General features: G+C 44.8%; 1 protein-coding gene across 3 annotated transcripts in view; it reads left to right on the forward strand.

The window, feature by feature from the left end:
• Positions 1–16,899, forward strand: part of tbck (TBC1 domain containing kinase) — a 224,598-nt gene that overhangs the window by 78,720 nt on the left and 128,979 nt on the right. For all 3 annotated transcript variants that reach the window (XM_038792700.1, XM_038792702.1, XM_038792701.1), the window contains exons 17-19: positions 343–469; positions 2,655–2,705; positions 3,935–4,018. In XM_038792700.1, the coding sequence (XP_038648628.1) occupies positions 343–469; positions 2,655–2,705; positions 3,935–4,018 (262 nt within the window). The remainder of the gene's footprint in view (positions 1–342; positions 470–2,654; positions 2,706–3,934; positions 4,019–16,899) is intronic.

The following is a 16,899-nucleotide window of genomic DNA, read 5'->3' on the forward strand; positions in this document are numbered from 1 at the left end:
TCACTGCCCTACAATGAACAATTATGCTCGTTCATGAAGTAATATTTGATCAGTGTGCCTGTCTTTGACCATGCTTCAGTTTTTTATTTCCATCTGTGTCTTTGATTGAGGCTGTAACAAGTGCTCTTGCCATAACGCTGTACAGCAGTGAAGGTAAATTACATTGTAATCTAGACTTTCTGCGAAATTGCAATAGTTTTCATGAAGTTAATTTGGATCTGGGTTGACCTGCACTCCACAAACAGTCCTCTCTTGTACTTTCCTTTCCTGGATCGGAATTGTTTTTGCAGGCTTACCTCTTCTGTTCAACAGTTTCTGTTTCTATGACCTATTGGCTTTCAGATTGAGGTGGATATCCCACGTTGCCATCAGTATGATGAGCTGCTGTCATCACCGGAGGGTCATAGAAAGTTCAGGCGTGTATTAAAGGCTTGGGTCGTCTCTCATCAAGATCTGGTGTACTGGCAAGGTGGGTTTAATTGCTGCAGTTGAGGAAGGTAACTGTTAATCAGACCACCATTATGTCCACTTCACTTGTGTTGCTTATTTATATTGTGTTACTCAAAGCTGAATTTAACCCCATTTATTTCCATAGGAGCTAACTTGCTTCTCTAATGGTGCAACCTTATCATCTGGGTGGCATAAAGAGGGGGTTTGGAATTAGAACTCTTTTCTGCACAGGGAGAATGTAATGGAGCATTCTGGGATGATCTTGTGATGCGTAATTCTTTGGAAACCTAACTTAGAAAAACAATTGTACACTTAAAATGAGAATTTGAACATTTGGCAATCTTTTTCCCTGTTGTTTTGTCTATAGATTGATCATTCCTCTCTTCTCCAAATAATGGGCATTCTGAAACTAATTGGGCAAAAAAATGTCCCTGCTGATCAATCATTGTTATTTTCTTGAGTGAGTTTAATTAATACTTAAGATCTTCTTGGCATTTGGAATAGCGTTGCTCCCATAGGGGAGGGGGGTTGGGGGAATGTCAGTTGAGAAATAAATCTGAGCTTTATTCTGTTAGTTACTAGAACTCTGTTGAGCTGAATGGTGAGGAGCAGAAGGATGATTTGAGATGTCGTGTTTACCACTGTCACTCTTAAACCTAGTAATCATTATACCTCCATTAAGTTAGTCAGTGAAAATTGAGGCAGCTCAGATTGTGGTCTTTTCAACCAGAACCAGAAATAATTGATTCACTGAAAAATTAATGAGATACAACAATTCTGACTGAATTGATCTGTGGTGAATTGTTCTTCGTGTGACAAAATCCCCATACACACTCATTTGTATTAGTTTTAGTTGTAAAACCTCACATGAATTAATGGCAATTTGTGCATCCTGTAAAAAGTGACAGCACAAATTGGTATATCATTAAAAAAAGGCAGGCAAAATCTTTGTTTTTGGGTGTTGAGGCACGATCAAGGAGGTAACAATGTTGATCGTAAGCTGCAATTGGAGTACTGTGTAAGGTTTTGACATCCCATTTATATGAAAGCAATGGAAAAGATTCAGCAACAAAAACGTTCACTTATATAGGGCAGTGTTCTTCAAACTTTTTTTCCGGGGACCCATTTTTACCAACCGGCCAACCTGCGCGACCCACTATTTTCTCTTGCCTTGTTTGCTGCTGACAAAAATGGAGGAAATGGTTTTGGGTCCCTTTGGCCCTCGTACACGCTCCTCCAATGGAACCTGTTGGATGAAGGTGAAGCCTTCCGGTGTCGGAAAGTATGGAGTCTCCATCTGTCCAAAGTTCTGAATTTTTTTCCTGTAAAAGTTTAGCAAATAAACCCCCTCCCCCGACCTTGTTTAAAAAAAATATTAAATAAAATGAGTAAAATAAATTTAATAAATGAATAAACCCTCCCCCGAACTTGTAAATAAAAAAAGAATAAACCCCCTTCTGGAACTTGTTTTAAAAAAAAAATTACATTTTTTTGTGACTGTGGGCCCCCGTGGAGTCAGGGTTCGGCAGCTGTTTGGAAGTGGCCGCCGGATATCGGGGGGGGGGGGCCCGTGCCCCTGTCGGACTTGGGAAACCTTGTGACTACCTGGGCGCGGCTTTGGCTACAGGCCGGCCCTGGTGGTGGTCCAGCAGCCCTGGCCTTTCTCCCTTACCTGTAATATCAGGCTACAGCTGCTTCTCCCATTGACCCTCTGGCTTCCTGTCATCCCTGTTGAGATGGCATACGCACTCTGGCCACTAATTGGCCAATCTGGGCAAGATCAATGTTGGCCAAATGTTACCAGCACAATGCATTTGATCCTGACGCCGTGCAAGCAAAAAACACAAAATCCTGCCTTGGGGATCAAGGGAACTTGGGGAGACGGGTATTAGAGGGAAGCTGTCGGCCCCCATATCTTTGGCTAATGTCAAGGAGGGGCAGCATGTAAATAAAGAAGGAGAGAGGGTGGGCTCAGATCGTTAAGATTCCCCAGCACCTTACTCAACAGTTGGAGGTGTGAAGAGAGACTTAAGGAATTAGTGGAGGTTTCCATTAGATCTGAGAGTTGAAAGGGTGATATGACCAAAGTTCCACAACGTTAAGAGTGTTTCCCCTATATTCCAGTAATAAATGTATTTAATAACAAAGGTTTGGAATACTTTCTATGATCTTGGTTCATCGCTAAAACATTATTCCTTTCCTAGGTTTGGACTCCTTGTGCGCACCATTCTTGTATCTGAATTTCAACCACGAAGGTAAGTGCGCAATTAGTTGGTGATAAATACCCTAGGATGAGAGGCATTAGCTGTGTGGATGGTTCAGAGAAACAGAGACTGGTAGACGGTTTGAAGGAGATGTGACCAGGGTTTTAAATCAGGAGACGCTATTTCCTCTGGTCAGTGTCAGTAATTTGGAGTGCATCCATTGAGCATCAAAGGCATAAAGGGCGAGGTTAAGAGAATTACATTTTATTTCATAGATTTCATAGAATTTACAGTGCAGAAGGAGGCCATTCGGCCCATCGAGTTTGCACCGGCTCTTGGAAAGAGCACCCTACCCAAGCCCACACCTCCACCCCATCCCTATAACCCAGTAACCCCACCCAACACTAAGGGCAATTTTGGACACTAAGGGCAATTTATCATGGCCAATCCACCTAACCACATCTTTGGACTGTGGGAGGAAACCGGAGCACACGGAGGAAACCCACGGGCACACACGGGGAGAACGTGCAGACTCTGCACAGACAGGCACCCAAGCCGGGAATCGAACCTGGAACCCTGGAGCTGTGAAGCAATTGTGTTAACCACGATGCTACCGTGCTGTCCACAGTGTTTACCCAGAGGGTTGTTAAGAGCACAGAACGCATTTATCAGAAGCAGTCCACAAGGAGCAGAATCCATAATAGTTTTTAATAGATAAGTGGATAACTAATTGGCAAACTAAAGCAGTATGAGGAAAGGGCAGGGGAGTGGATAGCTCTTTTCAGAGAGCAGTGGGCTTCTAAAAGCACTAAAATTCTTCAGAAGCCAGATAGGTGCCTGAAACAAAAACTGTTTTATAAAGAATCAGAAAAATTCAACTGACTGACCACCTCTGCCCCAGTGACTGCTGAACTTGGGTTTATGCCCCACGTTAACTTTGCCGTGTGTGAGGAAGTGTGAAACGGTAGCCAGGGTCCCCTCTCTGTGGCCGAGGTGGCAAAGGGACGACTGAGGGGAGCTCTAGCCTCGGGTGTGTCTGGGAAGCCTGTGAACAGCTCGATGCTGGAACTGTTTTGACGTATCTGAAAGCAGAATGGACATGCACTGTCTTCCTCAAAGCTGGTATGTGGCACTGAGACCAAGAGAAACGGGGAAACAAGTGTGAATCAGTGACAAAATGAAATTTAATTCAGGCTTTTGGGGGGGGGGGGGGGGCGGACGTGCGAGGTGCTGGAATGCCAAATACCACTGACTTGTCAAATTTTCCCTTTCTGTTGCAGCCTTGGCCTGTGCTTGCATGTCTGCTTTTATTCCCAAATATCTGTACAACTTCTTTCTGAAGGACAATTCTCATGTCATACAAGGTAAGTCACAATTTTCCTTTACACGCATTGTTTGCGTGCATTGTAGGGAAGAGGTAGTGGAATAGGGTTTGTGCAAACCAACCAGTGCGATGGTTAAATGTGCTTCTGCAGCATGTGGCATCCAGTCTATTTCTGTGGTAAGCTGCCAGCAGGAATGGGAAACAATATTTTGGGCCCATAATATTTTGTACAACGCAGTATTTACAGCAGAATCTGTATTGCTCTCTCCTTTTATTCTATTAAGGTGCCCCTTCCTCACCCGGTGGACTTCTCGTTAATTGATTAATTCAAAAGCAAAGTTAAATGTGGTGCCGTCCATCTCTTAAAGTCACGTGTCTGTCAGCAGGTCTAACGCAGTAATTCAATATTGTGTTTGTTTCCAAGTGAGCGCTTGACTTCTGTCCTTTGTCTCATCCAAACGACTGAATTAAGTTGTTGTCCTTTAACACTCGATTACTCTGTAAGTTAGAACATAGACATAGAATTTACAGCGCAGAAGGAGGCCATTCGGCCCATCGAGTCTGCACCGGCTCCTGGAAAGAGCAGCCTACCCAAGTTCAACACATCCACCCTATCCCCATAACCCAGTAACCCCACCCAACACTGAGGGCAAATTTGGGACACTAAGGGCAATTTATCATGGCCAATCCACCTAACCTGCACATCTTTGGACTGTGGGAGGAAACCGGAGCACCCGGAGGAAACCCACACACACACGGGGAGGATGTGCAGACTCCGCACAGACAGTGACCCAAGTCGGAATCGAACCTGGGACCCTGGAGCTGTGAAGCGATTGTGCTTTCCACAATGCTACCGTGCTGCCCATCTGTTTTGGAATTAATTAAAGAGTATATCTACGGGTTTTTCGGCAAGGCCAGTATAAACTTTCAGTGCGTTCCTTATTTGTCATATCGAAATATGTCCTCGTCTATTGCAAGCGTGGGGCGGCACGGTGGTGCAGTGGTTAGCACTGCTGCCTCACACACTGAGGATCCGGGTTCAATCCCGGCTCTGGGTCACTGTCCATGTGGAGTTTGCCCATTCTCCCCGTGTCTGTGTGGGTCTCACCCCCACAACCCAAAGATGTGCAGGGTGGGTGGATTGGCGTGCAACAAATTGCCCCTTAATGAGAAAAATTAAATAAACAAAGGAAGATATTGCAAGTGTAGATTATCAGCCTTGAAATTCCACCGTGGTCCCATCAGTCAAAGGCATACAGACAGCACACGGCACAATCCCCACAACTGGGTTACGTCAGGACCCAAGATGGAATTTTAATAACTCATCCCAACTTTTATCAGAATTCCAACGGTTGACCCAAGAAAACGTGTAAAATTCCAAAGCCTATCCCTTTACGGTTTCCTTCCTTAATATTGGGAACTGGGTTAGTGCAGAGTGACAACGGGGCAACCTCAGTCCCAGAACGTCTCTGGGCTTACTCTTGATTTTTCCAAATAATTTCGATCAAGTTTCTGAATAAGCCGGGTGATTTTTTTGGGCTGGGGTTTGGGAGGGGGCCGGGGTTTCGGGAGGGGGCTGGGGTTTGGTGTTTTTTGGGGTGTGGCCAGGGTATGGGGTGGGGTCCAGGGTTTGGGGAGGGGGCCGGAGTTTAGTGTTTTTTGGGGTGTGGCCAGGGTTTTGGGGGGCTGGGGTTTGGGGTGGGGCCGGGGTTTGGGGTGGGGCCGGGGTTTGGGGGGGCGGGGTTTGGGGTGGAGCTGGGTTTAGTGCTTTTGGGGTGTGGCCAGGGTTTGGGGGGCTGTGGTTTGGGGTGGCGCTGGGGTTTGGGGGGGTTTGGGGTGGGGCTGGGACTTGGGGTGGGGCTGGGCTTTGGGGGGATTTGGGGTGGGGATGGGACTTGGGGGGATTTGGGGTGGGGCCAGGGTTTGGGGTGGGGCTGGGATTTGGGGGGGTGGGGCTGGGATTTGGGGGGGTGGGGCCGGGGTTTGGGGGGGTGGGGCCGGGGTTTGGGGGGGTGGGGCCGGGGTTTGGGGGGGTGGGGCCGGGGTTTGGGGGGGTGGGGCCGGGGTTTGGGGGGGTGGGGTCGGGGTTTGGGGGGGTGGGGTCGGGGTTTGGGGGGGTGGGGTCGGGGGTTCGGGGGGGTGGGGCCGGGGTTTGGCGGGGGCCGGGGTTTGGGGAATTTATTTGGGAGTACAATTAGAAAATGAACAAATTATTTCTTGGAAGCCTTGTATACAACAACTGCTTTCCCAACGTTACTTTTACCCTCAGTAATGTTTGCCCCTACGACCCCCTCCTGCCCCCTCCTGCAGGCCTTGAGTCCTCGGTGATGTGCAGCTTCATGACGAACAAAACATTCCCCCCTCCCCAATCTGGGGGATGATTTGTTTGTGTGGCTTGATGTTGAGTGTAAAGGGGCTGTTGGACTTTGTGGAGACTTCAAATCTGTGCCTGATGCTGACCCGATTTGCTCAATTAAACACCTTCAGCCAGCATGATCACAAGGTGGGAACGAAGTATCAAAATCTGCCTGCTTTTGGGCCATAATGATTCACTCCTCACCGAATTAGCAACATCGCCAAGTGGTGCTATGTAATTTCAAGTTATTGGTTATTTATGATGGATATTTCGCATTCACGGAGTCTGCATCACGGGTGGTCTGATTACAAAGCCCGGATTAATTTGATTGCTCATTACAGCCATTCGTCTACACTAGAATGTAGTAATCGCCACATAACGGATCAATTCTGTGAGTTAGTGAGTTCCTTTCATGGTACTTAAACTAATAGATTAACAGAATTTAAAGGGGTTGGAAGGGTTCAGGGTTCACGCTGCTGGTTGTGGGACAGTGTTAACTTTTTCAAAAGATCCACAGAAAAGAGAGTTCAGTGCAGCAAGCAGATCCCTTTTGGCTGAGGAACCATCTTGTGCTTCTTTTTAATTCACTTACCTCTGTCACTTTCAGAGTCTGGAGTTCAGAATGTGAACAATTGTATTTAAAATAATGAGCGACGGAGCTGGAGGGGAGCAGGGTTACCAAAACAGTTTTGTGCAGCTGCCATCCAGCAGTAACTTGTATTGCCCAGCATGTGGTGCTGCTGATACACAACATTAAACTAAACTAAATACACCATTGTATGGCTTTCGAACCTGTGGTTTGATCCTCTTGATGGTTAAGCTCCCCATACAGCTGATTTGTGCCCCACACATTGCATCTTTGGTTTGCTTTCACTCGATTTAATTCGAGCAATCTCCAGTTACTCCTCATTCTTTTCCTGTTCCAAAACAAAACTGTAAACCCAAGTCTGCACGACGTTACACATGCCTCTGCTATGCTCGATCTACCTGCTCAGGTTGCAGTAGCTGGAGCATTGAATATATTCAGTGATAGGCTGGAAATGTGCTGTGCCGGGAAGTTTTCCCTTGCAGATCTGTTGGCGCTGCAGCTATTGCTCCATAATTAGTTGACTGGTGACATTTTTGTATGAGGTGTGGAGATGGAATGATGGGGTTTTGTCAGGCCCGAGCTTGATTACTGAAGAGCTTTAGGGACTGCTCAAGTCGGCTGTCTGGGTGCTGTGGATTTTTTTTGAAAGGATTTCAACTTTCATGTCATGTGTCGCAACTCGCATCCATTTTGCTGGACCTTTTTGAATATTGTCTTCCGTACTAATGTTTGAAATACTTTGAATACTGATCTCTTCTCTGATTAATACTCTCAGCCTGCAATTGAGCCACACATCAGTTAAATGGCTTAGTATGCATTCTACTGAAATCAAGGTTTTGTATTCTATAAAATAGCTGTCTTTGAAGCGTGTGGGTACATATAATAGTCAGTTATTACAGTTAACCATTCCTTGATAGGTATCGTATTTCAGTTGAAATCTTTTCTTGATGTCTTAGTGTTTTATCAAGCCCTTGTGTTACATTTCCTATGATCAATTATTTCATATGTTCAAGGAATTAAGCCATAATTGATCATTGTCACCCACTTGTCTCTTGTGCTACATTAATTAAATCTTCATTTTAAACCTCCTCCTTAGCTCCCCAATCCCGCAAACACTTTCCCTAAAGTGAACTGTGAATGAACCATTTTTAAAGGCCCCTCTCCCAAGGCCAGGTCTCAATCAACAGGAGCACAGATTAAAGGACTGGGCCCAGGCCTCAGATAACCTGATTAAGAGTACTTCATAGCTGCAGGTTGTCTTTGCTGCTTGCTCCTGCTGGTGGCTGCCGATGCCTGGAGGCTGCTGTTGCTGTTTCCTTCCTTTTCTGTAGCCGGAAATCAGGAAAACATTGTCTATGATACCTGGGTCCTGGATTACCGGCTCAGGGGGACCTATGAGTCCAGAAGGCAATCGGGTTTGAACAAGAAGGCGCTGTGGGACCTGGTGCGCGACATTGTTTCAAATGGGCCAACTGGGTTGCCATTGAAGAAATGCTTTCGCAAATTGCTGATGACTTTATTGCTGGTGCGTTGAGTGCTGCATATAACTGCCACCTCACCACAAACTGAACACATTGGAAGTCAAGGATGTTCAACTGCACCTTGAGTGCCAGTGGAATATGTGGATGCCAGGATTTGGTTCCGGTCAGATTGGGCTGTGTGGGTGGGTCAGCATAGCTGCGGCTCTTGGACGGAGATTGGCACGGATACGTGGAACAAGTAACACATTGATCATTTCTATGGCAAAGTTCTGGACATGATAACATATGTCTTGTGTTGTTTGTTTTTTGTGTAAATGAGCTGATACAGCTTTGTGTTGGTACCTCTATGGAACTGTGACGTTTCCTTGTTATTTAATGGTTAGCGTGATATGTGGATATGTGATACGTAGTTGATTTTCAAATCTTTGTTGCAGTTGACCATTCAATAAACAGATAACCTGATGCAAGTCTTTGAAATTGGGCACATGCAAACCTCCATGCTGGAGGCAGTCTCTTGGCAAATTTAGTTTGCTAATTTAGTTTACTAATTCTTGGTAGTTTTTATTGGAGGGGAGTTTGGTCCAGATTTTATGATGGGACAGCCGCTCCTCGTGTCTGTACATGTGAAGTTAAACGTGGAAATCAAGAATTACATAGAGCACACAGCGCATCCCGACTGGCGTTTAAACTTCACCTGAACCTCCTCCCATCCTTCCTCGTCCACTTGACTAGCATGCCCTTCTCCTTCCTATGCTTATCTAGCTTCCTGTTCAATGCATCTACCTTAAATACTCCCTGTGGCTGCAAGATCCATATTCTCCTCACTTTCTGGATAAAGTCCCTGTTTGATTTCTTGCTGATTGTTACATTGGTGGTCTGTAGTTTTGCACTTCCTCACAAGCGAAAACACTATCCCTCTGTCTGCTGAAGAAAAACCTGCCATAATTTTAAAGACATTTATCAGGTCATCCCTTCTCTTTTTAAGAGAAAGAGCTCCAGCTTACTGATCCTTTCCTGATAGGTATGACCTCCTGGATTTGAAATGAAGATAACAGAACTATTTTGAACCCTCAGCAGTACCTCTATTCCTTTTATAAAAGAAGACCAGAACTGTTCATAATAATCCAAGTGTGGTTCTAACCAAGTTTCAATACAGTTTTAGCTTAGCTTCTCAGCTTTTCAATTCTATCCCTTTAGAAATAAACCCGAGTGATTCCTAATCCAGCGGGATATTTTCCATCTGCTGATTTTTTAATTCTCTAACACTACCACACTTCTATTCTGCTCTTTTAGACCGTCCACCAGCTCGGACAGGCTTCTGAGCCACAATGCTTTGGTAGGGATTCTGGCTGTTCTCTCTCTCTCTCTCTCTCTCTCTCTCTCTTTCCCCCCCCCCCCCCCCCCCCCCCCTTCCCTTTGTTTTTCTCCTTGTCTCACATATAGCTGGTTTAGCTCACTGGGCTAAATCGCTGGCTTTTAAAGCAGACCAAGGCAGGCCAGCAGCACGGTTAAATTCCCGTACCAGCCTCCCCGAACAGGCGCTGGAATGTGGCGACTAGGGGCTTTTACAGTAACTTCATTTGAAGCCTACTTGTGACAATAAGCGATTTTCATTTCATTTTCAGATGGCGAGTAAATTATATGTGGCGCACTGGACCAGTGTGCAGGACCTCGGTGGAAAGAGGTGGAGTGTGAGCGCCTCGTGTCTTTTATAGTCAGATCCCACCCCTGAGTGTCCTGCCTGCTTATTGGTCATGTCCTGTTCTCTGTGTCCATTAGCTGCTTGTCTATATATCATTATGTGTGTGTCTGCATATCATGACACAGGCCAATTATACTATTGCTTCTTCAGCATATTAGTCAGTGACGGCAAGCAGTAATCAAACTGGGATGGAACACATGAACCAATATACGTTTTTTTCCCAGGAAAATTGCAAAGTATGTGTGGTAACGTGGCCCCTTTAAGGGGCAAACCTTCATAGTTCCTGTGACCGACTCGGGGTCGATCATGGGGACCTGGGAGCGGAGTCCTGGGAACAGTGACCCGGACAGAGTTCTGGGCAGAGTGGACCCTGGAGCTAAAGAGTGTTGTTTAGTTACTCTGTGCCTGTGTATGATGTATCTTTATTTGTTGCCAATGAACCCTTGCTCCGTTATACTGGTAGTCTCCTTAGTATTCCCTCGAATCAACCAACGTCTGGTTGGAAATACCCACCTAAATGGGTTTCAAAGTGAGTTTACTTTTCTGAGTAAAGATTAATGATGATCCAGCTTTCTTTTTTTAGCATTGCTTGTTCCAATCCCGATTCTCCAATGAGACTTTTTTAAAAGGAAAGCTCTTGTATTTATAGCGATTAAATTCTTCAGCTGATAGTTATGCATCTTGACTCTGTCAATTCGGACTAGTCGCAAAGAGACAAAACTTTCACCTCATCCCAGGTGGAATGGCAGTATTTTTCCATTCGGTACAGACACAGCATTCCTTGGATCTGCTAATACTTTGCTCCTGTTCTTTGCGCCAGAATGACTTTTTTCCCCTCCATACTGTGGGATGTCGTGTCAAATAGTGTTTAACCTGTTCCAACCAAGGATGATTTTGATGTTTTCTTTTGCCGGGATAGGTTGCCTCTTCCCAGTCTTCCCAGAATTGGTGGAAACTGGAATTCTCTGCCCCCCACCGAAAAAACGCTGTTCAAACTTGATCAATTGACTATTTCTTTTTTTTCTTCATAAATTTAGAGTACCCAATTCTTTGCTCATCTTTGGGTTGTGGGGGTGAGACCCATGTAGACACTGGGAGAATGTGCAAACTCCACACTGACCGTGACCCGGGGCTGAGATCGAACCCGGGTCCTCGGCACCGTGAGGCAGCAGTGCTAACCACTGCGCCACCGTGCCGCCCTCATCAATGGACTATTTCAAAAGTGAGATTGATTTCTTTTTGTTCGGTTTGGGTAACAAAGGTTTTGGAAGTAAGGCACGTAGAGGAGTTCAAGTACAGAACCGCCATGCATGATTGAATTGAATGGCAGAACGGGAACTAAGGGCTGAATGGCTTCCGCCTGTTCCCATTTTACTGCTAACATTTGCATTGACAGTTGTTTGCACAACACTATCAGATTGAATTAGATAGGTTAGCAAGGTCCAGGGAATCAAAGTTTTAAAAAACATTGAATTGGGTTAGTTATCAGTTGTCTCTTTTCCACTAGAGAGTTGTTGGACTCTAAGATAAGTTTCCCAGCTCATGTAGAGGTTGTGGATTTGCTGCAAGCATCAAAAGAGTTAAAAGAAAATACTTGTCTTCATATAATGCTTGCGTGACCTTAGAATGGTCCCGGAGCATTTTTATAGCCAATGAAATACTTTTGAAGTTCATGTCTGATCTTCAGCCTCACTTACTATTCCCTTAGTATCTAAAAAAATCTATTGATCTCAGTTTTGAATACTGAGCATTCAAAGCGCTCTGGGATAAACGATTGACAACCCTGTCAAACACCTTAACCGTTTTATTTCTGAGATCCTTTCTCATTTCCTTCAAAACTCTACGGAATGTCGGGCAGCCTGTACAATCTCATCATCAGACATATCCCATCCCAGGGGTCAGTCATGAGACAAGTGAACTCCATATATTCGAGTACAGGAGCAGGGACGTCTTGCTGCAATTATACAGGACCTTTTTGAGGCCACACCTGGAATATTGTGTGCTGTTTTCGTCTTATCTGAGGAAGGATGTTCTTGCTATAGAGGAAGTGCAGTGAAGGTTCACTAGACTGATTCCTGGGATGGCAGGACTAACGTCGGAGGAGAAATTGAATCGGTTAGGATTGTATTCGCTGGAGTTCAGAAGAATGAGGGGCAATCTCATAGGAACCTATAAAATTCTAACAGGACTGGACAGAGGAGATGCAGGAAGGATGTTCCCGATGGTGGGTGTGTCCAGAACCAGGGGTCACAGTCTGAGGATATGGGTAGACCATTAAGGACAGAGATGAGGGGAAATATCTTCCCCGCCTAGAGAGTGATGAGCCTGTGGAATTCTTTATCACAGGAAGTGGTTGAGTCCAAAACATTGTATGATTTCAAGAAGCAGTTAGATATAGCACTTGGGGTGAAGGGGATCAAAGGATATGGTGGAAAGCGGGATTAGGCTATTGAGTTGGATGATCACCCATTATCATAATGAATGGCGGAGCGGGCTTGAAATGCCAAATGGCCTCCTCCTGCTCCTATTTTTTCTATGTTTCTATACCCCCAGAATGCCTTGATCCATTGCAATTTGTATACCGCCAAAACCAGTCCACAGCAGACACCATCTCCCTTGCCCTACACTCTTCCCTGGAGCATCGCAACAACAAGGACTCCTACGTTCATTCATTGACTACAGCTCCGCCTACAGCACCACAACCCAGACAAGCTCATATCAAAAGTCCAAAACCCAGGACTTGGCTCCTCCCTCTGCAACTGGATCCTCAACGTCCTGACCCATAGACCACCATGAGTAAGGATAAACAACAACACTTCATTGACGATTGTCCTCAATACTGGGCCTTGCAAGACTGCATACGTAGCCCCCTACTATGCTCCCTAAATACACAAGTTGTGTGGCAACATTTGGCTCCAACTCCATCTATATGTTTGCTCATGACACAACCGTGGGCTGCATCACAGCTTGGTAGTGGGTCAGATCGCAAACAACAATGAGTCAGAGTGCAGGGCGGAGATGGAGAACCTAGTGGCATGGTGTAACGACAACAATCTCCCTCAATGTCAGCAAAACTAAGGGGCGAATAGTGTACACACCCCTGTCTACATCAATGGTGCCAAGGTGAAGATGGTTGACACCTTCAAATTCTCAGGTGTGCACATCACCAGCAATCTGTCCTGGTCCACCAATGTCGATGCTACGAGTAAGAAAGCACACCAGCACATACTTTCCCAGGAAACTAAGGAAATTTTGCATGTCAACATTGACTCTTAGCAATTTTTACATCTGCACCATAGAAATCATCCTATCTGGCTGCATCACAGCTTAGTATGGCAACTGCTCGGCCCAAGACCGTAAGAAATTACAGAGAGTTGTGAACACAGCCCAGCCCATCACTTGAACCCACCTCCCATCCATTGACTCTGTCTACACCTCCCTGCTGCTTGAGAAGCATAATCGAAGACCCCTCCCTACCAAGTCGTTCTCTCTTCCAACCTCTTCCATCGGGAGATACAAAGGTCTGAGAACATGCACAATCGGATTCAAAAACAGCTTCTTCCCATTGTTAACTGACACCTGAATGACCCTCTAATGGACTGAACTGATCACTCCACATATCTTCTCTACTGAGTAGTGCTATACTACGCTTCACCCAATGTCAATTTATTTAAATTGTGTACCTATTGTATGTCCTATGTTTTTCATGGATGGAACAATCTGTTTGGACTGTGCGCAGAACAGTGCTCTTCACTGTACCTCAGCACACGTGGCAATAGATCTAAATCAAATCAAAATCAGTTGAGTGAACCTTCATTGAACTAATGTGACATTGGAAAGACGATCACCAATTTGTGCACAGCCGCAAAACAGCTCTAAATTGGCCTTGTTAGTTGGGAGTTAAATATTGGCAATGACATCAGAAGAACTCTCTTCCTCTTAAAAATAATGAAATTGAATCTTCCACCTCAATTCAGGAGAGCGGGCGGAGCCTCGGATTAACATCTCATCAGAGAGACAGGACAGCTGATGGTGCGGGGCACCCTCGTTACTGCACTGGAGTGCCGACCGAGACTCTGTACTCGAGTGGGACTTGAAACGGCGAGCTTCAAAATCGGAGGCAGGAATGTTGCCTCCGAGCCAAGACTTCCAGGGTCCTGAGTACAACCAAACTATACATCCAGAATGTAGGCTCCTCATCAGCCATTGTCTGGAGCTTGTGTTCCTTTGAGGCTCACTTTTTGTTCATTTTGCCTTTTCCAGAGGATCGAGTAAATGGGTAGGATTTGCAGAGGAGAGGAGATGGAGTCTGAAAGTTACACCATACCACAACAGGAGGGCATGATGGATTAGCAGAACTTTACCGTTCCTGTTTTTTTTGGTGTTTTTTTTCCATTATTCATTCTCAAAATGTGGCCGTCTACAACAAGGCCAGCACTCTCAAGAAATAGGAACCCTTCAAGCCTGCTCTACCATTCATTAATATCATGGCAGATCTTCTACCTCAGCTACTGCTCCTGTTATGTTCTTTGTCCTGGCACCTTCAAAATCAAACAGCACACAAGTTAATACAGGAGGTGATTAACACTGAAACTGGATTTTATTGCTGCAGCAGTCGAACTGAGAAGAAAACATGGATCCTGCGATCTCCGATTGCACTAGCTTGCAAGGTACGGCAAGCCAGACGAAGCATACAGTAAATAACAGTTCCCATATCCTTCAATTCCTTTGATATCTAAAAACCTATTGATCTCTCTTTTGAATACTCACTGTTAGGAAAACAAAGATAGTTTTAAGGGATTTATATTTGTGATGGTGAACATTAGAAATAAGGTAATGTTTTAAGTGGGTTTAATTTAATGTTTCTGTGTCTGAAAGGGTAAAACCAATAGTTAGATTCATGCTGGACAAATGGTGTTTGTATGTATGGGAGATGGTTAAGTTCCAGCTGTGTTTCTATTGTTTAGAGAGGGCTACGGCATGAAGAATAAGTAAAAGGTACAAGCATGTGAGGGTTGCTTAGTCACTGGACCTTGTACGGTAGGGAAGCTAATTTGATTGCAGTTGGAGATAAATAGTGAGAGAGAAAGCAGTCTCACAGCTCTGATAGAAGCAGTTAGTTTAGAAGGCTAGGGAAGGAACATCTCAGCTTTGTTAGAAGAAAAGCCATACCATGGAGTGATGATTAAGAAAACAAGTGCAACGGATATTATTAGCTTGGAGGGACTCCAAGGCCCCGAAGTCGGAGACCTGGCTATCGGACATGGCTCGCTTTCTCTGTTTGGAGAAAATCAAGTTTGCCTTGAGAGGGGTCAATGTTAGGGTTCACCCGGAGGTGGCAGCCGTTTGTTGACTGCTTTAGGGAAAATTAACCGTCAGCAGAAGGGGGGGGGGGGGGTGCTGGAGGGGTTAGTTTTGTGTAGAGTAGGGAGTTAGAAAAGGTGGGACCTGTGAGAGAGGAAGACGGCTTTTGCACTATGTTTATAATTGTATGTACATTGTTTCTCCTGTTACTGTTCTAAAACCATAAATATCTCAATAAAATGTTGATTTAAAAAGTGCAGAGATTTGAAGAGCAGCTAGTTATGGAAACTAGAGAAATGAAGGGAAGAGTCCAAGAAGTCTGGAGCTAAGTGAACAGAGACCAAGAAATTGTTCAGACAAATTCAAGGAAGAGTAAACCAAGTGTTCTGAGTTAGAGACAATGTAGTAACCAGACCTAAAGTGGGATGGCAGCCTTCAGAGGTAAAACAAAACTCTGATGCCGTTTTAATTGTCTGGGAATCGAGAGTTAAAGCAATTGTGAGCAGTTCGCACAGCAATCAAGACAAAGAAATCCTAAAGAGGTTGGTGTGAAATCCTGGACTGGATTCACTGTTAAAAGTGGAGCGGAGGTTTTGTTTACAAGTGTCATTTGGAAAAGCTGGTCTGGGTTTCAGAGTGCGAACTACGAAGGGAAGGCATCATCATAAGAAGATTTTAAAGTGTATTTTTGGGACTGGAGCTTGGAAACTCTTATGTGATAATCACCTGGGGCGGGGGGATTCTGAGGATAAATCCACAGTCCTCCTATGCTTAAAACGAATTTTGTGTTAGAGACCATTGTAGCCTAAGATATACTTTGTAATCTATGTTAATCCTAAAACCTGCGTGTAATTGTTAAATAAGGGGGAGTAAAGACCTATTGTACCATAATCCAATGTTTTCATGTTTAATGAATTTTTTTTTTCTTGTTGTTAAAACTAATTAATGTTCCTGTGACTCTGTTCCTCCAGATTTTATGTAAAAGTTAGTCTTTTGAGCCAGGGTTCCACTTTTGAGACCGTCCCGTCCAGTGTAACACCAACTGGGATAGTAAAGTCCCATCAACTGAGCATTCACAGACAAGTGGAATAATTGATGAGCCTTTTGAGGAAAGAGCTATTTCATCAACTCAGTCCTAAATGGCCAACTCCTTGTTCTGAGACTGTAACTCCTAGTTCTAGATTTCCCAGTCACCCTGTGAAACCATTAGAATTTTACCTGACCCAATGAAATCACTTCTCATTCTTCTAAACTCCGGGGAATATAGGCCTCCTCTACTCAATCTCTCCTAATCGGAAACACCCCTCACCCTGCTCTAGTGAACCTTCTTGTGTTCCTTTTGAGGCATGCAAATCCTTCCTTAGGTAAGGAGGCCAAATCTGTACACAGGACTTCAGGTGTGGTTTCATCAATCCACAAACAATTGTATTCAGCCTATTGTTTACTCTGAAACGTCTAATCCCTTAATAATGAAGGCTAACATGTCATT

This window comes from Scyliorhinus canicula, chromosome 3 (assembly GCF_902713615.1).
Source record: "Scyliorhinus canicula chromosome 3, sScyCan1.1, whole genome shotgun sequence".
In the NCBI taxonomy this organism is placed as follows: domain Eukaryota; kingdom Metazoa; phylum Chordata; class Chondrichthyes; order Carcharhiniformes; family Scyliorhinidae; genus Scyliorhinus; species Scyliorhinus canicula.